The 24579-nt window shown below is 46.5% G+C and overlaps 5 protein-coding genes across 5 annotated transcripts in view; 2 read left to right on the top strand and 3 right to left on the bottom strand.

The window, feature by feature from the left end:
• The window catches only part of LOC144483839 (uncharacterized), a 259901-nt gene that overhangs the window by 138889 nt on the left and 96433 nt on the right, over positions 1-24579 (bottom strand). The window lies entirely within an intron of this gene.
• Positions 2987-4325, bottom strand: LOC144483826 (uncharacterized). The gene has a single exon (XM_078202373.1). It carries the CDS (start codon positions 3912-3914, stop codon positions 2991-2993), a length of 924 nt encoding a protein of 307 aa, XP_078058499.1. The 5' UTR covers positions 3915-4325; the 3' UTR covers positions 2987-2990.
• Positions 5738-24579, top strand: part of LOC144483793 (uncharacterized) — a 34087-nt gene continuing 15245 nt past the window's right edge. The window contains 1 exon segment of the mRNA XM_078202333.1: positions 5738-7449. Coding sequence (XP_078058459.1) covers positions 6920-7449 — 530 coding nt within the window. The 5' untranslated portion in view covers positions 5738-6919.
• LOC144483795 (uncharacterized) lies at positions 7994-22198 on the bottom strand. The gene is made up of 5 exons (XM_078202334.1): positions 21488-22198; positions 20652-20740; positions 19661-20600; positions 10490-10845; positions 7994-8049 (listed from the first exon to the last, which is right to left on the bottom strand). Exons 1-5 carry the CDS (start codon positions 21988-21990, stop codon positions 7994-7996), a joined length of 1944 nt encoding a protein of 647 aa, XP_078058460.1. The 5' UTR covers positions 21991-22198.
• LOC144483844 (uncharacterized) overlaps positions 23296-24579 on the top strand; it is a 168081-nt gene continuing 166797 nt past the window's right edge. The window contains exon 1 of the mRNA XM_078202421.1: positions 23296-23379. The gene's annotated coding sequence lies outside the window, so the exon portion shown is untranslated. The remainder of the gene's footprint in view (positions 23380-24579) is intronic.

Genomic DNA, 24579 nt, shown 5'->3' with positions numbered 1-24579 from the left:
GGTCACTGATCGCCAACCAGAAAAACACCCATTTACCCCCACTCTTTGCTTTTCGTTAGTTAACCAATCCTCTATCCATGCTAATACATTACCCGTAACACTGTGCACCTTTATCTTATGTAGCAGTCTTTGGTGCGGCACCTTGTCAAATGCCTTCTGGAAATCCAGATACACCACATCCACAAGTTCCCCATTGTCCACTGCACATGTAATGTTCTCAAAGAATTCCACCAAATTAGTCAAACATGACCTTCCCTTCATGAACCCATGCTGCGTCTTACCAATGGGACAATTTATATCCAGATGTCTCGCTATTTTTTCCCTGATGATAGATCCAAGCATTTTCCCTCCGACAGAAGTTAAGCTTACCGGCCTATAGTTACCTGCCTTTTGTCTTCCTCTTTTTTAAAATGTTTGTGATTTTGTGAAACCTGTTTTTGTTGTCTGAGCTGACTGGAATTAGAGCCAGAGCAGGAGTAATCCAGGGGAATGATTTGGAGGTGAAGCAAAATCCAGCAGATGCTGGAGTTCTGAAAAGAACAGACCTGCTGAGTTTATCCAGCATTTTCTCTATTTATTATAATGATTTTGGGACCTGGGTTTGAATCCCACCACGTTTCAATAAAAATATTGATGAGCATGAATTAATTGTTGTAAAAACACATCTGGTTCTCTAATGCCCTTTAAGGAAGGAAATCTGCCGCCCTGATCCAGTCTAACCGACATGTGACTGGATTCACAAACAATTCAAGGGCTGACTGGGTAAACAGGGAATGTCACCATCAGAAAAACAGAGCCCCCTGGAGGGCAGAAGGGTTAGGACAGGTTATGGAGAGGTTAAAACTGTCATCATTGAGAACAACACAGACTTCAATGGAACAATTGGTCCCAAACACAATCTCTTGTAGTTAGTGTGGCAGGGTGTGGTGAATCAGGTTTAAAAAGAGTCAAATTATATATGTTTTCCAGTTTGGACAACCACATTTAATTCTGGGACTGGGATGAGGATATGAATTGGTGTTTGGTGGTAAGATCTAAATCTGTGTATTACGCCAGGAAGCCTTAAACCCAGAGTGAGAATATTTCAAACCAGGGTTCAAAATGAACGGCTGTGGATGGTGAATTCACTCTCAAAAGAAAACAAAGAAAATTACAGCACAGGAACACCCCCTTTAGCCCTCCAAGCCTGCACCAACCACGCTGCCTAACTGAACTGAAACCCCCTACCCTTCTGGGGACCATATCCCTCCATTCACACCCTATTCATGTATTTGTCAAGATGCCCCTTAAAAGTCACGATTGTATCTGCTTCCACTACCTCCCCTGGCAGCGAGTTCCAGGCACCCACCACTCTCTGGGTAAAAAATCTGCCTCGTACATCTCCTTTAAACCTTGCACCTCGCACCTTAAACCTATGCCCCCGAGTAATTGATTCTTCTACACTGGGAAAAAGCTTCTATCCACTTTGCCCAAGCCCCTCACAATCTTGTAGACTTCTGTCAGATCGCCCTCAACCTGCGTCGTTCCAGTGAGAACAAGCCAAGTTTCTCCAACCTCTCCTCATAGCGAATGCCCTCCATGCCAGGCAACATTCTGGTAGATCTTTTCTGTACCCTCTCCACCCTCTCCAAAGCCTCCACATCTTTCTGGTAGTGTGGCGACCAGAATTGAACACTATATTCCAAGTGGGGCCGAACTGAGGTTCTATAAAGCTGCAACATGACTTGCCAAAAGGCCCGCAGAAATTCTGTCTTGGGAGGAACTACTGGAAGAAAATAAATCATTCTGTACATGGGAGAGACAGAAACTGTGAGGACCATCTCCTCCAACCACAGATTCTGTCTCTCCCAATGTTGCTACATCTGCAGAGACAGAGTCTCAAACTGGAGGAACAGCTTTGCCACCTATTTTGAGAAAAGACTCAGCAGCCTATCAGTGACGTGTGGAGGAGTTGTGTCTTCCTGCTACAGAACTAGTTTCATAGCAGTGTGAGCCTCAAAAGGAATGAGCCAACCATCGGCAGAGCTTTCCCCATTCTGCTGAACAAGTCTCGATTATTTTTATATATCTCAGAAGGTGAGGTTTACAGCTCAGGAATTTGAGTAAACAGATATTGTGAACGTACTTACAATCACTTGGGTCGTCACGTTAGAAATTGAGATACATTCATCCAGGTTCATATTCTAAACTGCTTTTATTTGCAGTTTAACGTTCACAGAAAACATACAGAATCCCCGGTCAGAGCTGATCTCAGCTGGTTTAGTGAGGTTATTGATGGGTTATCAATGTAAATCCACACACAATGAAGATCAGAATCGGGAGAGATTTTTCCTGCTCCACCGTCTGAACCAATAAACATCTGATTCAGTTAACTTGTGTCAAATAGTTAGAATTCTCATTTTGGAAAGAGAGTATGGGAGTATTTTTAAAATAAGTTAACAAAAAATATCATTCATAGATTCCAATTTAAAAGATTTAATATATACACAGTCTTCAGTATTTGTGCTATCTTATTCAAAGAAGTAAACTAACAGAAACACAAAAGGTAATGTTACTACGTGACTGCATCACTAATAAAGGAGTTACTGAGAATGGAAAACGATCCCCTGGAAACCAAAAAAATAGCCCTTAAAAATCAAAGAGTAGCTTTCCAGAAAATCTCAATACAAGCATTGAAAATAAATACTTTGTGCCCTGCAGATGGATCTTTCAGAGAATGAATTGTAGATTTTGCCCAAAGATCAAATTAGAATTGAAGCAAAAGTTCTTAATTTTATTCTAAACAGGTTCCTGTTGAGAGTTCTTCAATTAAGGGGGAAGATCATTGGTGGTGCTTTTAAAAAGTGGCATTGCAGCCCTGAAAATCAGTGACACTTCCAGAATATTAAATTCCAGCTAGTTATAGGATTTGTTAACATCAGCAGAAATAAAATATTGTCAGACTGTCAATACTGAACAGCAGCAAAAACAGCAAAATACAACCCCTGCAGTCACTTGTGAACTTGTTGATGTCTCAGGAGCCATTGTGACTGAGTGAATCCCTTCCCACACACAGAGCAGTTGAATGGCCTCTTAGTGTGAGTGCGTTGGTGAGCCAGCAGGTTGAAAGACTTTGCGAATCCTTTCCCACACACGGAGCAAGTGAATGGCCTCTCCCCTGTGTGAACTCGCTGGTGAGCAGAGAGGTTGGATGACCGATTGAATCCCTTCCCACACACGGAGCATGTGAATGGTCTTTCTGCAGTGTGAGTGCGTCGGTGAGCAGTGAGGTTGGATGACTGCCTGAAATTCTTTCCACAGTCAGTGCAGCTGAATGGCTTCTCTTCAGTGTGAATTTTCTGGTGTCTCAGCAGGGTGGGTAAAACTGTGAATCCCTTTCCACACACAAAGCAAGTAAACGGTCTCTCCCCAGTGTGAATTCGCTGGTGTGTAATGAGGGAGGATGCCTGTCTGAAACTCCGTCCACAGTCAGGGCAGCTGAATGGTTTGTCCTCAATGTGAACTCGCTGGTGTGACAGTAAGTGGGATGACCCAGTGAATCCCTTCCCACAGTCGGAGCAGGTGAACAGCCTCTCCCCAGTATGAACTCGCTGGTGTGATAGCAGGTGGAATGACTGAGTGAATCCCTTCCCACACACGGAGCAGATGAATGGTCTCTCCCCGGTGTGAGTGCGTTGGTGCACAGTGAGTGCTGAAGAATGCCTGAACCTCTTCCCACAGGAGGTGCAGGTGAATGGCTTTTCCTCAGTGTGAATTCTCTGGTGAGACCAAAGGCCCGATGACTGAATGAATCCCTCCCCACAGACAGAACAGGTGAACGGTCTCTCCCCAGTGTGACTGCGCCGATGGTTTTCCAGCAGAGAAGGGTAACTGAATCCTTTCCCACAGTCCCCACATTTCCACGGTTTCTCCATGGTGCTGGTGTCCTTATGTTTCTCCAGGTTAAACGATCAGTTGAAGCCTCATCCACACACAGAACACGTGTAGTTTCTCCTTGCTGTGAATGGTGTGATTTTTTTTAAGGCTGCGTAACTGGATAAAGCTCTTTCCACAGTCAACTCACTGAAACACTCTCACTCGGGTGTGCGTGTATCTTGGTGATTTTTCAGTCACACTGGTGTTTGAAATCTTCTCCTCCAGACAGAAGACAAACATTTCTCCTTCCACATTCAAAGTCTGAGGATATTTAAGTCCAAGTGAATCGAGACTCTGTCTGATTTTGATGTGATGTTTCTTCACCTCACCTGTAAAAGGAGTTTACAAAATTAATCACTGTCAGTCCAGGATAGAAATTTTGAACAGACAATTCTAATTCTCTGGAACATTTCTTCCTCTCTTGCTCCCCAAATCAATAAATTCCTGTCCCACAAATTCTCCCTCCTCCCTTGGCTTAAATCCAAACCCATCTCACCATTTATTTCCTCCACTCCCAGTTTTCTCCCTCCCTCTCCTCTGTCTGGGTTCAGTTCTCCAGCTCCTGTCTGCAGACTGACAATAAAACCAATGGGTCTTATTGGGGGTGTTGGGGCCTCCAGCGGGTGTTTGTGAATCCTCCCCGCCCACCTCCCAGGGTTTCCTTCCTTCCCAGAGATCAGAGTCCTCATTGATTTGAGGACAAAGTGTAACCTCTTATTTATTGTCCCCCTCCCCCATCCTCTGATGTGAACCATCCTCCAGTGGCTGAGCCAGGATGGGGCCGTTAACCTGGGCCTGTTCCCGGGAGGGAGGGAGGGAGAAGCCCCGCAGCTGCAAACCAGGGAGCTGACAATGATTCTGAAGGGTTTGCGGATCCACAAAGTGTTTCCAAATCCTCCCAGCCACCGCCTAACGCTGACTCCGCTTCTCCGGGACAAACAAGCGCCAAGGACAGCAATGACACTGCGCATGCTCCACATCACAATGCCCGGGGACTGATTGACGGCAGCTCCGGACCAATAGGAAGAGGGGGCGGTGCTGGAGGACCGAGCGGGAGCGGCTGGTCCTCCAACCAATCGGAGTGAATGAGGGGCGGGGCTGGAGCAAATATTTCAGCACCGGGTGAAGCGCTGGAGCCGGCGGTTGGAGATTGGGGAGGATCCGCAAACCCTTCAGAATCATTGTCAGCTCCCTGGTTTGCAGCTGCGGGGCTTCTCCCTCCCTCCCTCCCTCCCGGGAACAGGCCCAGGTTAACGGCCCCATCCTGGTTGGAGCTGGAGCATGCGCAGTGCCTGCGGCAGACGGTAAGGAGCTCGAGCGAGCGGGTTTTAAATGGAGATTTTTACAAAGACCGAGTGCAGATCCAGAGCCTGAAATAAAACCGGAAACATAAATGGAGTTTGCGGGTGGATGGTGAGGCTTTATAAACACCCGGTGTCGGCCACAGTCCCTCAATTTGCGAAGCAAATTCCTCAGACCTTCTGATGGTTTCAGGCCGGAGTTCAAATCCGCCATCTTTATAAAGGTCCGTGTACTGCAAAGCGCATGCGCATCCGCCATCTTTATTGAGGTAAATTGGAACAACGCATGCGCAGCCACCGTATTTGTTGAGGGTGAAACCAAATGAATAACCCACGGGAACAAAAAAAATCAGAGTTTGATTTCATAACAAAATCGATGTGTTGTTGTAAAACCGGAAGTTAGGGTTACAGCCAACAACAACTTCTATTTGTATAACACCATTAATATCAGGGTGGTTAGCACTGCTGCCTCACAGCTCCAGGGACCCAGGTTCGATCCCAGCCTTGGGTCACTGTCTGTGCGGAGTTTGCACGTTATCCCTGTGACTGTGGGTTTCCTCTGGGTGCTCCGGTTTCCTCCCACCGCCCAAAGATGTGACGTTTAGGGGAATTGGCCATGCTATATTGCCCCTTCGTGTCCAAAGATGTGCGGGTAAGGGGGATTAGTGGGGTACAGATCAGGGGTAAAATATTCAGAGTCAGTGTAGACTTGATGGGCTAAATGGTTTCCTTCTGCACTGTAGGAATTCTTTGAGAAGTCATCCTTGTGCACTGAAGGTCTAGTCACTAATGGTGGAGTGATTAAAATAGGGAATGTGCAGGAAACCAGAATCAGCACAGTGTTAGAGGTGATTCCAGAGATAGGAACAGGCCTTGGAGTGATTTGTACAAATTAGTTGTAAGGATGCATGAAAAATACGCATTTCATTTGGATCTCATAGAATTCTACAGTGCAGAGGGAGGCCATTTGGCCCATTGAGTCTGCACTGACCACAATCCGACCCAGGCCCTATCCCCATTACCACATGCATTTATCCTAGCTAGCCCCCCTGATACTCAGGGGTAATTTAGCATAGCCAATCTATCTAACCCGCACATGTTTGGACTGTGGGAGGAAACCAGAGCACCTGCAGGAAACCCATGCAGACACGGGAGAACATGCAAACTCCACACAGACAGTGACCCAAGCTGGGAATCAAATCGGGTCACTGGGGCTGTGAGGCACAGGGCTAACCACTGCGCCACCATGCCGCCCTCTGCTCAGGGAAGAGGGAGAGTGTATGGGACAGATTTACTGTTTTGGGGAACAAGAGCAGAAAAGTTGTTCCTTAGAAATTAGACTTGTCTGATCAGAATTTCTATCCTGGACTGACAGTAGTTTTGTAAACTTCTTCTTTTGCAGGATATTTGATGGGGAAGATTTACAGTCAGAAAAATTGAATCAAGATTTAACAGTCGCTCAATTCACCAGCACCTGAACACGATCAGCCTTTGAATGTGGAATGCGGGAAAAGATTTCAAACATCAGTGTGACTGGAAAAGCACTGAGACAGACACACACCCGAGTGAGAGTTTTCCAGTGAACTGACTGTGGAAAGAGCTTTAACCAGTTACACAGCCTGAGAAAACATCACACCATTCATAGCAATGTGAATCTGTGCATGTGTTCTGTGTGTGGACGAGGCTTCAACTAATCACTCAATATGGAGAGACATGATGATACTGACATCATAGAGAAACCGTGGATATGTGGAGACTGTGGGAAAGCATTCACTTGCCCATCCAAACTGGAAACTCATCGACGCACCCACACAGGGGAGAGACCCTTCACGTGTCCCGTGTGTTGGAAGGAATTTACTCAATCATCCTGCCTAACATTACACCAGCGAGTTCACACTGGAGAGAGACCATACACTTGCTCAGTGTGTGGGAAGGGATTCGTCCAGATGTATAACCTACAATTACACAGGAGAGTTCACACTGGAGAGAGGCCGTTCACCTGCTCCGTGTGTGGGAAGCGATTCATTAATTCATCCAACCTTGTGACACACCAGCGAGTTCACACTGAGGAGAGGCCATTCAGCTGCACTGACTGTGGAAAGAGCTTCAGACATTCATCCAGCCTCAAAGCACATCAGCGACTTCACACTGGGGAGAGACCATTCACCTGCTCAGAGTGTGGGAAGGGATTCACTACCTCCTCCCACCTGGTGACACACCAGCGACTTCACGAGTGAATGCAGGGAGTGGATTCTGCTGTACCTGCTGCTGTTAATCACATCCAGGAGTGAGCCACATTCATTCTGACATTTGAGGTTTGTTTCTGCTGATAATAATCCCTGTAGCTGGGCTGGAGTTTAATATTCTCGATCGAGAGCTGATTGTGTTTTTGGGGTTGCCATTTCCCTTTAAGAACCACTGTCTGTGATCTTTCCCCATCATTCAGGAACTCTCGTCACCGATTCTTCACAGTACAGAAAGAGGCCATTCAGCCCACCAAGTCTGCACTGGCTCACTGAAAGAGCCTTATCCCATTCCCCTGCCATACTTCTGTAACCTTGCACACTCTTTCTTTTCAGATAACAATCCAATTCTCTTTTGAGTACCTTGATCAAACCTGCCTCCACTGCTCTCACAGGAAGTTTATTCCAGACTCCAACCACTCACGAGGTGAAAATAATTTTCCTTGCATCACTTTGACTCTGTTTTCCCCATTAACGTAGGTCTGTGCCCTCTAGTTCTTGATGTTCTCTTGGTGGGAACATTTTCTCACTATTTCACCTGCCCAATTCCTCAGGATCTTGAATACCTGTATTAATCTCCTCTCGACCATCTTCAATCAGACAATTAACATTTATTTCTTCTGATGTTAATCTCTAACTGACCTGGAATTTAATATTCTGAAATCTGTTAAATAAATCAGCTTTGTTCCAAACACACGGTGTGTTAAATCCTTGATTTCTCCAGGATAAGAGATTAATTGATGTCTTGTTACTGACTTCTGTTTTTTGGTTCTTTTCTCCTTTTAACTCCAGATTATTTCAGTCTCAGACCTTCAGTTACACTCATTTTTTTTAAATTTGACTTATTATTGTATTAGCATAAAATGAAAAGTATTGTTTCTTATCATGGACAAGTCCCAGCTCCCTATACTTTCTAGAATGTCTCTCCCAGCCTTGAGATCTAGGGAAGTTTTCAGTATTTAAAAACAGAAAATACTGGAAATTATAATCCATACTTTTCCAAGTGTCAGTTGATTGTGTCCCAGATTATTGGCTTTTCCCCACCGCTGATGTTAAGCTGATTGTTCTGTAATTGCTGTGTTTTTGAACAGGGATGTAACATTTACATTCTCTGTCCTTTGTCACTACGACTCTATAAGGATTGGAAGGTTGTGGCCAGAGCTCCACAAGCTCCATGTGAAGGACAGTGTGTCAGAGTGCAGCAGTCCCTCAATGTCAGACTGCAGTGTCAGCCTAGATAATGTGCTCAGCTTGATGAGTATTTCCTGTTGTTATTGATGTGGATCATTCAGAAACAATGGTCTCTGATGATGTCATCCAGTCCTGCTGCGATGATGTCATAGAGACTATTACATCACAGCAGAGCCTTAGTAGTGAAAACAGTTTTGTTCCAGATGAGAGGTGATGGCCCAATGGTATTATCCCTAGACTTAATCCATAAACTTAGCTAATGTTCTGGGGACCGGGTTCAAATCCCACCACAGCAAGTGGTGTAATTTGAACAAAGAACAAGAAAAAAGAAAATTATAGCACAGGAACAGGCTCTTTGGCCCTCCAAGCCTGCACTGATTATGCTGCCCGTCTGAACTAAACAGGCCTCCGGGGACCATATCCCTCTATTCCCATCTTATTCATGCATTTGTCCAGTGTCCCTTAAAAGTCACTATCATATCTGCTTCCACTACCTCCCCCGGCAGCGAGTTCCAGGCACCTGCCACTCTTTGTAAAAAAAAAAACTTGCCTCGTACATTTAATTCAATAAAAATAATTGAATTCAATAAAAAAAAATCAGAATTAAGAATCTACTGCTGACCATGAAACCATTGTCAATTGTCAGAAAAAAACCATTTGGTTCAGTAAAGTAAAAAGTAAAGTTTATTTATTAGTCACAAGTAGGCTTACATTAACAGTGCAGTGAGGTTACTGTGAAATTCCCCTGGTTGCCATACTCCGGCATTTGTTCGAGTCAATGCACCGAACCAGCATGTCTTTCAGACTGTGGGAGGAAACCGGAGCACCCGGAGGAAACCCACGCAGAGAACATGCAAACTCCACACAGACAGTGACCCAAGCCGGGAATCGAACCCGGGTCCCTGGCGCTGTGAGGCAACAGTGTTAACCACTGTGCCACCCCATGAATGTCCGTTTGGGGAAGGAAATCTGCTGTCCTTACCTGGTCTGGCCTACATGTGACTCCAGAGCCATAGCAATGTGACTGACTGTCAACTGCCCTCTGAAATGGCCCAGTGAGCCACTCAGTTCGATGGTAACTAGGGATGGGCAATAAATGCTGGCCGTGCAGTGACGCCCATGTCCCACAAATGCATAAAAAATCCTCACAGTTTAAATTCACACAGCCATTCTGTCTCCTTTTGTAATTACCACTCACTTCACCAGTTTAAAAAAATGGACGTCAATGAACATAATTCATTCCTGGATGTGATTTACAGTAAAATCCAGTCACTGATTATTTGTGAACTCGCTGGTGGCTCATCAGGGTGGATGAGCGAGTGAATCTCTTCCCACACACGAAGCAGGTGAATGGTCTCTCCCCAGTGTGAATTCGCTGGTGTCTCTGCAGGGTGGCTGACTGAGTGAATCCTTTCTCACACTGCAAACAGATGAATGGCTTCTCCCCAGTGTGAACCCGCTGGTGTGCAGTCAGTTGACATAATTGTCTCAACCCAGTCCCGCAGTGAGAGCACCTGAACGGTCTCTCGTCAGTGTGAACAAGCTGATGGCGCATCAGGTCCACAGAACCTTTATAGCATTTCTCACAGTCAGCACATTTAAAAGGTCTCTCATCAGTGTGAACTCGCTGGTGTTTCAGCAGAGTGGACGAATCGCTGAATCCCTTCCCACATTTGGAGCAGGTGAATGTTCTCTCCCCTGTGTGAACTCGGTGGTGTTGTAGAAGCCCTGATGATCGAGTGAATCTCTTCCCACATTTGAAACAGATGAACGGCTTCTCCCCAGTGTGAATTCGCTGATGTGCAGCGAGTTCAGATGATTGTCTGAACCCAGTCTCACAGTGAGAGCATCTGAAGGGTCTCTCGTCAGTGTGAACATGCTGATGTCGCATTAGGTTCTGAGAACTTTTATAGCACTTCCCACAGTCCAGGCATTTAAACGGTCTCTCATCAGTGTGAACTTGCTGATGTTTCAGCAGAGTGGATGAATCAGTAAATCCCTTCCCACACTTGGAGCAGGTGAATGGCCTCTCCCCAGTGTGAATTCGGTGGTGTTGTTGCAGCCCAGATGATCGAGTGAATCCCTTCCCACACTCGGGACAGGTGAATGGCTTCTGCGCATTATGAACACGCTGGTGCCTCAACAGGTTGGATGACCAAGTGAATCCCTTCCCACACTCAGGGCAGGTGAATGGCCTCTCCCCAGTGTGACAGGGCTGATGAGTTTCCAGCTCAGACGGGGATCTGAATCCCTTCTCACAGTCCCCAGATTTCCACGGTTTATCTACACTGTGAACATTGCTGTTTTCTTGCATGTTAAAAACCCGATGATATTCAGATCCTGATGTGATGTTTGGTTTCAGTTTCCCTGACTGCAAATCTTCCCCTTCTAACGCCCTGTGAAATTGATTTAAAACAGGAAAAAGGGAGTGAGAGAGAACTCTCAAAAACAGAAAGGCAGGTTGTGAAATTGAGCTGGTTTTACCTCCAATTTCCCACCCCCTCCCCGAATCCTTTGATTCCCTGAAAAATCTCTCCAGCTCTGGGCTAGAATTTTCCTCCATTTTAATCCTGGGAAAAGTGCAGTTATTGTCACCGCTCTCTGCTACAAATTCTACCCATTGACTCCATCCCTCTCCTCGGAAACTGTCTGAGACGGAGCCAGACTGTTCACAACCAGAGCAAAATATTTCACCCAACCTGAGAATCTGACCACAAATCCACATCATTACCAAGACCAGTTCCACCTCAGTAACATCACCCAACTCCAGTCTACTCTCAGTTCATCTGCGGCTGAAACCATCACCCATTCCTTTGTTTTGTTTTGATTTGATTTATTATTGTCACATGTATTAACATACAGTGAAAAGTATTGTTTCCTGTGTGCTATACAGACAAAGCATACCGTTCATAGAGAAGGAAACGAGACTGTAGTGCTACAGTTATAGCTAGGGTGGAAAGAAAGATCAACTTAATGCAACGTAGGTCCATTCAAAAGTCTGATGGCAGCAGGGAAGAAGCTGTCCTCGAGTCGGTTGGTACGTGACCTCAGACTTTTGTATCTCTTTCCCGACGGAAGAAGGTGGAAGAGAGAATGTCCGGGGTGCATGGAGTCCTTAATTAAGCTGGCTGCTTTGCCGAGGCAGCGGGAAGTGTAGACAGAGTCAATGGATGGGAGGCTGGTTTGAGTGATGGATTGGGCTACATTCATGACCTTCTGTAGTTCCTTGCGGTCTTGGGCAGAGCAGGAGCCATACCAAGCTGATGCTAATTCTTTCTATGGTGCATCTGTAAAAGTTGGTGAAAGTCACAGCTAACATGCCAAATTTCATAGTCATACAGGTTTACCTCATGGAAACAGGCCCTTAGGCCCAAATTGCCATGCTGCGCTTTTTAAAAAACTGCTAAGCTAGTCCCAATTGCCCGCAATTGGCCCTTATCCCTCTTTCCCCATCTTACCCATGTAACTGTCTAAACGGTTTTTAAAAGACAATATTGTACCCGCCTCTACTCTGGCAGCTTGTTCCAGACACTCGCCACCCTCTGTGTGAAAAAGTTGCCCCTCTGGATCCTTTTGTATTTCTCCCCTCTCAACTTAAACCTATGCCCTCTAGTTTTAGACTCCCCTACCTTTGGGAAACGATATTGACTATCTAGCTCATCTATGCCTCTCATTATTTTATAGACCTCTATAAGATCACACCTCAGCCTTCTACGCTCCAGAGAAAAAAAGTCCCAGTCTATCCAGCTCTCCTTATAACTCAATCCATCAAGTCCCGGTAGCATCCTAGTAAATCTCTTCTGCACTCTTTCGAGTTTAATGATATCCTTTCTATAATAGGGTGACCAGAACTGAACACAGTATTCCAAGTGTGGCCTAACCAATGTCTTGTACAACTTCAACAACTCCTGTATTCAATGTTCTGACCAATGAAACCAAGCATGCCGAATGCCTTCTTCACCACTCTGTCCACCTGTGACTCCACTGTCAATGAGCTGTGAACCTGTACCCCTAGATCTCTTTGTTCTGTAACTCTCCCCAATGGCCTACCATTAACTGAGTAAGTCCTGCCCTGGTTCAATCTACCAAAATGCAATACGTCGCATTTATCTAAATTAAACTCCATCTGCCATTCGTCGGCTCACTGACCCAATTGATCAAGATCCCGTTGCAATCCGAGATAACCTTCTTCAATGTCCACTATGCCACCAATCTTGGTGTCATCTGCAAACTTACTAACCATGCCTCTTATATTCTCATCCAAATCATTCATATAAATGACAAATAACAATGGACCCAGCACCGATCCCTGAGGCACTCCGCTGGTCACAGGTCTCCAGTTTGAAAAACAACCCTCTACAACTACCCTCTGGCTTCTGTCATCAAGCCAATTTTGTATCCATTTAGCTACCTCACCCTGGATCCTGCGAGATTTTCCTTCGTCTTCTGAGAAAGTAGAGGTGTTGGTGGGCTTTCTTAACTATAGTGTTGGCTTGGAGGGACCAGGACAGGTTGTTAATGATCTGGGCACCTAAAAACATGAAGCTTTCGACCATTTCTACTTCATCCCCGTTGATGTAGACAGGACACGTTCTCCACTATGTTTCCTTATGTCGATGGCAATCTCCTTCATTTCTGTTTACAATGAGGGGGAGATTATTGTTACTGCACCAGTTCAATAGATTCTCTATCTCATTCCTGTATTCTGTCTTGTCATTGTTGGAGATCCGACCCACTACGGTGGTGTCACCAGCAAACCTGAAAATCGACTTGGAGGGAAATTTAGCCGCACAGTCATAGGTGTATAAGGAGTATAGTCGGGGCTGAGAACACAGCCTTGTGGGGCACCGGTGTTGAGGATGATCGTGGAGGAGGTGTTGTTGCCTGTCCTTACTGATTGTGGTCTGTGGGAAGTTCAGCATCCAGTCGCAGAGGGAGATACCGAGACCCAGGCCACGGAGTTTGGAGATGAGTTTCGTGGGAATAATGATGTTGAAGGCTGAACTGTAGTCAATAAATAGGAGTCTGACATCACTGTCTTTGTAATCTCGATGTTCCAGGGTTGAGTGCAGAGCCAGGGAATTGGTGTCTGCTGTGGACTTGTTGGGCGGTAGGTGAACTGTAGTGGATCCAGGCAGTCCGAGAGGCTGGAATTGATTCGTACCATGACTAACCTTTCGAAGCACTTCATAATGATGGATGTTAGACCCACCGGATGATAGTCATTAAGGCACGCTGCCTGGCTTTTCTTTGGTACTGAGATGATGGTCATCTTCTTGAAGCAGATAGGACCTCAGATTGTTGTAAAGAGAGGTTGATGATGTCGGCGAATACCCCCGCCAGCTGATCCATGCACGATCTGAGTGCTTGTTACCATTAGACTTAATAATTCTAACACACCCCTGGCCGGTCTCCCTCACTCAACCTGTCTATTAACTTGAGGTCATCACAATTCTGCTGCCCACATGTTTACTCATTCCAAATCTTGTTCACCCACCACCCCTGTGCTACAAAGGCTCCTGTTTATGAATCAACATTTTAAATTTCTCATCCTTGTCCTCAAGTACCTCCATGGTTTCACCCCTCCCTATCTCTGTAATCTCCTCTCGCCTCACAACCCTCCAATATCTCAGCATTCCTTTCATTCCGGCTTCCTCAGCATTCACAGTTTTAATCACTCCATCATACGTGTCCGCACTCCCAGTTACCAAGGCCATAATCTTTGGAATTTCCCCCTAAACTGCTCCCCCTCTGTGTCATCCTTCCCCCCTTTAAGATACTCATTAAAACTACCTCTTTAACCAAGCCTTCACCCATCCACCCTCATGTCTGCTCACATGACTGTCAAATGTTGCTTTATAACACACCTGAGAAACGCCTCAGAATGCTCCAGTACATGAAAGATGCTGTATAAATACACATTGTAATTATTGATTTGGAGATGTATCACTGTCCCTCCTTCATCACTGGGTGAATAGCCTGTAACTCTTGACCTAAAGGGGAGCACCTTCACCACATGGACTGCAGCTGTTTTTTGTTTATTGGTGTCACAAGTAGGATTACATTAATACTGCAATGAAGTTACTGTGAAAATCCCCTAGTCGCCACATTCCACCACCTGTTCGGGTGCACGAAGGGACAACTTTAGCATGGCAATGCACCTAACCAGCGCGTCTTTTGGACTGTGGGAGAAAATCAGAGCACCCAGAGGAAACCGACGCAGACACAGGAAGAACATACAAATTGCACACAGACTCAAGCCAGGAATCGAACCCGGGTCCCTGGCGCTGTGAGGCAGCTATGTGCCACTGTGCCACCCCGTGTGAGGTCCTTTTTTTTTCTTCAAGAAGATAAAACATAATCTTCTCCACAGGTAATTTCATAGAAACCGTACAGCACAAACAGAGGCCATTCGGCCCATCGAGTCTGCACCAACCACAATCCCACCAAGGCCCTACCCCCATATCCCTACATATTTTACCCGCTAATCCCTCAAATCTACGCATCCCAGGACACTAAGGGGCAATTTTTTTTAGCATTGCCAATCAACCTAACCCGCACATCTTTGGACTGTGGGAGGAAACCGGAGCTCCCGGAGGAAACCCACGCAGACACGAGGAGACAGTGACACAAGCCGGGAATCGAACCCAGGTCCCTGGAGCTGTGAAGCAGCAGTGCTAACCACTGTGCTACCGCGCCGCCCGTTTTGGGGATGGGAAATATTTTCTGTTGGTCTTGTTAGTGAAAAGACAGGGTAGTGGGATGAGCTGATTCCCTTGTAGAGAACCAGCGCATGCATGACTGGTTAGTCATTTTCTGTAGTGCAATAATTCAATGTTCCTGTGGCTTAATGGAAAAGAGACCAATTCTGGAGGCCAGGAACTAACTTCTGGAATCAATGCCCACTGCCTCCTATGGAGGTGGTGGCTGCACATGCGCGCTGTTGCCCATTGCCCCCTATAAAGATGGCCACCGCCCTGCTGTCCATTGCCCCCAATAAATATGGCGGTCACGCTGCCCATTTTTCTCTAAAGATGGAGACTGCAAAATCGGTCAGGCAGGGCCTCGGGCGTCTTATTTGTGGTTTGAAGCTAATATCCGATGTTTATGAAAGCTCCGCTTCCTATACCGGGTGTTTATGAGTCCTCCCTTTTGACTCTCAGGCTCCATTTAACCTCACTCACCCGGTGTCTCCAATCAGTTTCTACTCTCCCTGCTGCTCCGACACCACCCCATCCGACCACTGCCTATACCGCACTGCGCATGCTCCAGTCAGAGAGGCACTGAGCCTGCGCAATAATCTCCTGTATTGAAGATAGGGTATCGTCACCCTCTCGGTGCACGCTGGGTAATGGTACCGCCATTGCCACTTGATGTTGTCAAATACAAATACATCTTTTGTGGTCCATGATCAGAATGACTGGCCTGGCCGAGAATGGCTTACTCCTGTTCCTATTTTCTATGAAAATATATTTAAACAGGCTTATTTTAAATTACTTAACACCTTTCTTGAAATAGTGTGCAGTGTAATTACCACAATCATTTGTCTTCTGGAAATTAAAACCTGCTGTTTCACTTTCAGTCAGGAACACGTCCCAGTTTCACACTAATCTTTGATTTGATAGCACATTTCCAGCCTTCACCGTTGTTCAAAATTTTTGCAAACTCTTGGCAGCTGTGACGGAATTTGTAAAGACAGAAACAGAGTCAATGTTTCTAGTCCAATATGACTCTTCAGTTCCAAAACATTTGCTCTGTTTCTGCAGAGATGCTACCAAACCTGCTGAGTTTTTCTTGCTTTGTTTTTATTTCCGATTTCCAGCATCTGTAATATTTTGATTTTCTTTCAGAATTGTTCACCTGACTCGAAACATAGTTTTAAAAGAGCCTTCTGTTCCATGTCTAGGAGCTCTGGACTATAGAAAAGAGCAGTTGGGACACATTTCTTACACACCTCAGGATTAACCCACTTTGCTGTCAGTGAAGAGAGATGAGAAAGTCCAAAGTGCTGTTTGTCCCTCTCAGTGTGACCCTATGGCAGGAACAGACTGCAGTTCTGTTCCTGCTGTGTGAACCTCCCCCAGATTGCCCCTTCTGAGCTCCAGCCGGCAATGTTAAACATTCAGCTGGGAAAGATGAACATCTGCAACTATGTATTCAAATATCACTGTTTTATTTCACATTTATTTAGAATATTAAACTCCAGTCCAGTTACAGGGATTATTAACATAATTAGAAACAAATTCCAAAATATCAGAATGAACAAAGTCCAGTCCTGAATGTGATTCACAGCAGCAGCAATAACAGCAGAATCCAGCCCCTGTAGTAACTTATGAACTTGCTGGTGTGTCAGAATGTGAGGTAAACAAATGAATCCCTTCTCACATGGAGCAGGTGAACACCCTGTGAATGTGTTTGTGTATCAGCAGATACATTTTGCATTTAAATCTCTGCTCACAGTCAGAAGTTTGAAAAAGTTCCTTATCAGTGTGAACAAGTTGATGTGCAGTGAAGTGGGATGACTGAGTAAATCTCTTGCTAAACATGGAGCAAGTGAACAGCCTCTCCCAGAGTGAGTGCACTGGTGGACACTGAGTTCACATGACCAGCTGAACCCAGTCCCATAGTGAGAGACTCTGGATGGTCTGCTGTCAGTGTGAACCTGCTGATAGCACATCAGATTCATAGAAATTTTAAAACATTTCCCACAATCCAGACATTTGAAACACATACCATCAGTGTGAACTCACTGGTGTGTTAACAAAACGAATGAATCAGTGAATTGTTCCCACACATGGAGCAGGTGAATGACCTCTCCCTGGTGTGAACTCTCTGCTGTTGCTGCAGGATGGACAATCGCTTGAACCTCTCCCTGCACTGAGAGCAGATGAGTGGAGTGGAACGGACTGAATGCACTGGTAAACCATCAGTGAATGTGGGTTTTTAAAGCTCCTGTCACAGTCTCAGCATTTAAATCCTCTCTCTGCAGTATGAACCCACTGGTGTGTGTGGAGACTGGATGAAGAAAAGTGGGAATTCGGGGCTCAGACAAGAGGGATGTTTAGAGACAGTTTGGCCCATTGGGCTAATGGAATGGAGCAAAGCAACAGAGACAGCTGATTGGATTATCTCAATCTTAGTGACAAAGTACTTCCATGAGCTCCTCACACTTGTTGTTGGAGTCGAGGATGGAGGAAACGGGAGAGGGAGAGCCCTTCGAAAGGAACTGACTTGCACTAGAGCTATTAAAAATATTCACGATGTGAATATTTTTCGAACTTGATCGAGTTTTTCGAGGAAGTGATGAAGATGATTGATGAGGGTAGGGCAGTGGATGGTGTCTACATGGACTTCAGTAAGGCCTTTGACAAGGTCCCTCATGGCAGACTGGTGCAGAAAGTGAAGTTGCATGGGATCAGAGGTGAGCTAGCGAGGTGGATACAAAACTGGCTCGGTCAAAGAAGACAGAGGGTAGCAGTGGAAGTGTTTCTGAATAGAGGGCTGTGACAAGTGGTGTTCCTCAGGGATCAGTGCTGGGACCTTTGCTGTTTGTAATATATATAAATGATTTGGAGGAAAATGTAACTGGATTGATTAGTAAGTTTGCGGACGACACAAAGGTTGGTGGATTTGCGGATAGCGATGAGGACCATCAGAGGATACAGCAGGATATAGATCAGTTGGAGACTTGGGCGGAGAAATGGCAGATGAAGTTTAATCCGGACAAATGTGAGATAATGCATTTTGGAAGGTCTAATACAGATAGGAAATATACAGTAAATGGCAGAACCCTTAAGAGTATTGATAGGCAGAGGTATCTGGGTGGACAGGTACACAGGCCACTGAAAGTGGCAATGCAGGTGGAGAAGGTAGTCAAGAAGGCATACGGCATGCTTGCCTTCATCGGCTGGGATATTGAGTTTAAAAATTGGCAAGTCATGTTGCAGCTTTATAGAACCTTAGTTAAGCCGCACTTGGAATCTAGTGTTCAATTCTGGTCGCCACACTACCAGAAGGATGTGGAGGCTTTGGAGAGGGTATAGAAAAGATTTACCAGGATGTTGCCTGGTATGGAGGGCATTATATCCCCCCAGGCGAAACCGAGAAGTATTTGGGTGCTCGGATAGACCCGTGGGTTGGAGAAACTTGGTTTGTTCTCACTGGAGCGACGGAGGTTAAGGGGAGACCTGATAGAAGTCTACAAGATTATGAGAGGCATGGACAGAGTGGATAGTCAGAAGCTTTTTCCCAGGGTGGAAGAGTCAATTACTAGGGGGCATAGGTTTAAGGTGAGAGGGGTAAGGTTTAAAGGAGATGTACGAGGCAAATTTGTTACGCAGAGAGTAGTGGGTGCCTGGAACACGTTGCCAGGGGTATAGTGGAAGCGGATACGGTAGTGACTTTTAAGGGCCATCTTGACAAGTCCCTGAATAGGATGGGAATAGACAGATTATGGTCCCCGGAAGGGTAGGGGGTTTTAGTTAAGTCAGGCAGCATGGTCAGTGCAGGCTTGGAGGGCCGAAGGGCCTGTTCCTGTGCTGTAATTTTCTTTGTTCTTTGATGTTTAACACAAATCTAGAATACCTAAGTGCAGAAGGAGGCCATTTGGCCCATTGAGCATACACTGATAACAATCCCATCCAGGCCCTATCCCCGTAACTCCATGTATTTGCCCTGCTAATCCCCCTGACAATGAGGAGCCACTTAGCATGGCCAATCAACCTGACCCACAAACCTTTAGACTGTGGGAGGAAACCCACGCAGTCATCCGGCATTCCAAGGCTGGAATTGAACTCGGGTCCCTAGCGCCGTGAAGCAGCAGTGCCAACAACTGTTACCATGCCGCCCTGAGAAAGAGTTTATTAACATCAGCAGAAACAGAGCCCAATAAATATGGTTCATTTCTGGATGTAATTGATGGCAAAATCCGCTCACTTGTGAACTCGCTGGTGTGTCAGCAGATTGGATGAATGAGCGAATCCCTTCCCACACACAGAGCAGGTGTACGGCCTCTCCCCAGTGTGAACACGCTGGTGTATCAGCAAGTTGAATGAATGAGAGAATCCCTTTCCACATTCTGAGCAGGTGAACGGCCTCTCCCCAGTGTGAGTGCGCTGGTGTACAGTGAGGTGACATAATTCTCTGAATGCAGTCCCACAATCAGAGCACCTGAAAGGTCTCTCCCCAGTGTGAACGCGTTGATGGGACACCAGATTGCTGGAAATTTTAAAGCCCTTCCCACAGTCTGGACATTTAAAAGGTCTCTCCTCAGTGTGAACACGTTGATGACGTACCAGTTCCCCTGAACTTTTAAAGCATTTCCCACATTCTGCGCATTTAAAAGGTCTCTCCTCAGTATGCGTGCGCTGATGTGATGTGAGGACAGGCGATGTCTTGAATCCAGTCCCACAGTGAGAGCACCTGAACGGTGTCTCATCAGTGTGAATATGTTGATGGCGCAGCAGCTTTGCAGAACTTTTATAGCACTTCCCACATTCTGGGCATTTAAATGGTCTCTCAGTCGTGTGAACTTGCTGGTGTGTCAGCAAGTTGGTGGACTGACTGAATCCCTTCCCACATTTGGAGCAGATGTAAGGTTTCTCGTGAGTGTGAACTCGCTGGTGTCTCTGCAGACTAGATGAGTGAGTGAATCTCTTCCCACATTGAGAGCAGGAGAATGGCCTCTCCCCAGTGTGAGTGCGCTGGTGTACAGACAGGTCACTTGATTGCCTGAATGTAGTTCCACACTGAGAGCATCTGAAAGGTCTCTCATCAGTGTGAACACGTTGATGGGACATGAGTTCCCCAGCACTTTTAAAGCACTTCCCACAGTCTGGGCATTTAAAAGGTCTGTCCTCAGTGTGAACTCGCTGGTGTGCGAGCAGGTTAGGTGACCTTGAGAATCTCTTCCCACACTCGGAGCAAATGAATGGCTTCTCCCCGGTCTGAACTCGCTGGCGTTTCATCCCACACTCAGAGGAGGTCATTGGCCTCTTCCCACTGTGAACTTGCTGGTGTCTCAGCAAGTTAGTGAACTGAGTGAATCCCTTCCCACAGTCGGAGCAGGTGAATGGTTTCTCCCCAGTGTGACTGCAGCAATGCATTTCCAGGTGAGATGGGGATAGGAATCTCAATGCCCCGGCCGATGAAGGCAAGCATGCCGTATGCCTTCTTGACGACCTTCTCCACCTGCATTGCCACTTTCAATAACCTGTGTACCTGTACACCCAGATCCTTCTGCCTATCAATACTCTTAAGGGTTCTGCCATTTACTGTATATTTCCCATCTGTATTAGACCTTCCAAAATGCATTACCTCACATTTGTCCGGATTAAACTTCATCTGCCATCTCTCCGCCCAAGTCTCCAAATGATCCATATCCTGCTGTATCCTCTGCCACTCCCCATCGCTATCCGCAATTCCACCAACCTTTGTGTCGTCCACAAACTTGCCAATCAAACCAGTTCCATTTTCCTCCAAATCATTTATATATATTACAAGCAGCAAAAGTCCCAGCACTGATCCCTGAGGAACGTCACTTGTCACAGCCCTCCATTCAGAAATGTACCTTTGCACTGCCAACCTCTGTTTTCTTCTGACTAAATATCTCTAAACTTCCGAACACCCTGTCACTCTGTGATCCTTGTGACATTTGAAACCAGGTATTCGCAAAAAGACTCAAAGAACATCAGCCCACTGGAGGCTGAGACCGGCCAGTCCAGCACAAAGAAACCCTCTGACCCTTCCCATTGACCAACTGTGAGAATGAACAAAATGCAGTCCTGGATGCCACTGAGAGCAGAAACAATAACAGCAGAATCCAACCCCTGCAATCACTCGTGAACTTGCTGGTGTCTCAGCAGCCGGGATGAAACGCTGAAACCCTTCCCACACAGAGGGCAGGTAAACGGCCTCTCGCCAGTGTGAACTCGCTGGTGTCTCTGCAGGCTGGATAACTGAGTGAATCCCTTCCCACAGTCGGAGCAGGTGAACGGCCTCTCCCCAGTATGAACTCGCTGGTGTGACAGTCGGTGGAATGACTGAGTGAATCCCTTCCCACACACGGAGCAGATGAATGGTCTCTCCCCGGTGTGAGTGCGTTGGTGCACAGTGAGTACTGAAGAATGCCTGAACCTCTTCCCACAGGAGGTGCAGGTGAATGACTTTTCCTCAGTGTGAATTCTCTGGTGAGACCAAAGGCCAGATGACTGAATGAATCCCTCCCCACAGACAGAACAGGTGAACGGTCTCTCACCAGTGTGACTGCGCCGATGGTTTTCCAGCAGGGAAGGGTAACTGAATCCTTTCCCACAGTCCCCACATTTCCACGGTTTCTCCATGGTGCTGGTGTCCTTATGTTTCTCCAGGTTAAACGATCAGTTGAAGCCTCATCCACACACAGAACACGTGTACAGTTTCTCCTTGCTGTGAATGGTGTGATGTTTTTTAAGGCTGCGTAACTGGATAAAGCTCTTTCCACAGTCAATTCACTGAAACACTCTCACTCAGGTGTGCGTGTATCTTGGTGCTTTTTCAGTCACGCTGATGTTTGAAATCTTCTCCTCCAGACAGAAGACAAACATTTCTCCTTCCACGGTCAAAGTCTGAGGATATTTAAGTCCAAGTGAATCGAGACTCTGTCTGATTTTGATGTGATGTTTCTTCACCTCACCTGTAAAAGGAGTTTACAAAATTAATCACTGTCAGTCCAGGATAGAAATTTTGAACAGGCAATTCTAATTCTCTGGAATATTTCTTCCTCTCTTGTTCCCCAAATCAATAAATTCCTGTCCCACAAACTCTTCCTCCTCCCTGGGCTGAAATCCAAACCCATCTCACCATTTCTTTTCTCCACTCCCAGTTTTCTCCCTCCCTCTCCTCTGTCTGGGTTCAGTTCTGATGTGGAGATGCCGGCGTTGGACTGGGGTGAACACAGTAAGAGTTTTAACACCAGGTTAAAGTCCAACAGGTTTATTTGGTAGCAAACACCTAATGGTAGCTAATGGTGTTTGCTACCAAATAAACCTGTTGGACTTTAACCTGGTGTTGTTAAAACTCTTACTGGGTTCAGTTCTCCAGCTGCTGTCTGCAGACTGACAATAAAACCAATGGGTCTTATTGGGGGTGTTGGGGCCTCCAGCGGGTGTTTGTGAATCCTCCCCGCCCACCTCCCAGGGTTTCCTTCCTTCCCAGAGATCAGAGTCCTCATTGATTTGAGGACAAAGTGTAACCTCTTATTTATTGTCCCCCTCCCCCATCCTCTGATGTGAACCATCCTCCAGTGGCTGAGCCAGGATGGGGCCGTTAACCGGGGCCTGTTCCCGGGAGGGAGGGAGGGAGAAGCCCCGCAGCTGCAAACCAGGGAGCTGACAATGATTCTGAAGGGTTTGCGGATCCACAAAGTGTTTCCAAATCCTCCCAGCCACCGCCTAACGCTGACTCCGCTTCTCCGGGACAAACAAGCGCCAAGGACAGCAATGACACTGCGCATGCTCCACATCACAATGCCCGGGGGCTGATTGACGGCAGCTCCGGACCAATAGGAAGAGGGGGCGGGGTTGGAGGACCGAGCGGGCGTGGCTGGTCCTCCAACCAATCGGAGTGAATGAGGGGCGGGATCTGAAGCATGCGCAATGCGGGTAATGGCGACGGAAAGGCGGATGGTTTTAATTTGGAAGCGAGATCAATACGAGGTAGAGGGGGCGCGCGGGGAATGATAAATGTGGCGGGTGGGTGGAGAGGCTTTGTAAACATGTTGTTCAAACCTAAACCCAGGAAATGAACTTACCGGTCCCCCCCTTTGTACCAAATGGAGCGGCAGCTTGTAGTGTTAGACCCGGGCTGACTGCCGCCATTGAGGCTGCATGTGGGAGGCCGGCAGGGATTGTGATCGGAGAGGGAAGCCCTGACGTCACAATGGAATGGGTGAGGGTGTGACGTCACAATGGAATGGGTGAGAGTGTGACGTCACAATGGAATGAGTGAGGGTGTGACGTCACAATGGAATGGGTGAGGGTGTGAGGTCACAATGGAATGGGTGTGAGTGTGTGACATCACAATGAAATGGATGAGGGTTCCAGATGAGCTGAGACTGGGCTGGAGTCGGGCGATGGCACTGACATGTGGCCCGGTGGCACAGTGGTTAGTGCAGCTGCCTAACAGCGCCAGGGACCCGGGTTCAATTCCAGCCTCGGGTCGCTGTCTGTGCAGAGTTTCTACATTCCCCCCGTGTCTGTGTGGGTTTCCTCCGGGTGTTCCGGTTTCCTTCCACAGTCCAAAGATGTGCCGGTTAGACGGATTGGCTATGATAAATTGTCACTTGGTATCAGGGGGATTAACAGGGAAATATGTGGATAGGGCCTGGATGGGATTATTGTTGGTGCAGGCTCGATGGGCTGAATGGCCTCCTCCTACACTGTATTTTATCATAGAAACCCTACAGTGCAGAAGGAGGCCATTCGGCCCATCGAGTCTGCACCGACAACAATCCCATCCAGGCCCTATCCACATATTTCCCTGTTAATCCCCCTGATACCAAGTGACAATTTATTATTCATTATTATTAATAAATTACTATTCTGATTTCCAGGTGTTTCTGAGTTTTAACTGTATCCTCTATTGTGAACACCGAGGCAAAATACTTGTTCAATTCATCTCCCAGCTCCTTATTTTTCATTATCAATTCCTGGACTCACTTTCTATTGGATAGTTAGGAAATGAGGTCGAGCAAGTGACTGAAGTGTCAGTCAGGGAGCACGATTGGGAGCACCAATAGTTTCAAAATAGTTCTTGAAAAAGATCGGACAGGTTCACAGGTCAAGGCCCTAAACTGGAGCAGGGCCACTTTTGTGGGCATTAGGCAGGATCGAGCAGATGTCGATTAGGTGAGTTTGTTTGAAGGGAAAGGAATGACTGGCAAATGGGAGGTT

This window comes from Mustelus asterias, unplaced genomic scaffold, assembly GCF_964213995.1.
Source record: "Mustelus asterias unplaced genomic scaffold, sMusAst1.hap1.1 HAP1_SCAFFOLD_79, whole genome shotgun sequence".
Lineage (NCBI taxonomy): Eukaryota > Metazoa > Chordata > Chondrichthyes > Carcharhiniformes > Triakidae > Mustelus > Mustelus asterias.
Note: the sequence above shows the minus strand (reverse complement) of the source record. Positions and strands in the feature narration are given on the sequence as shown.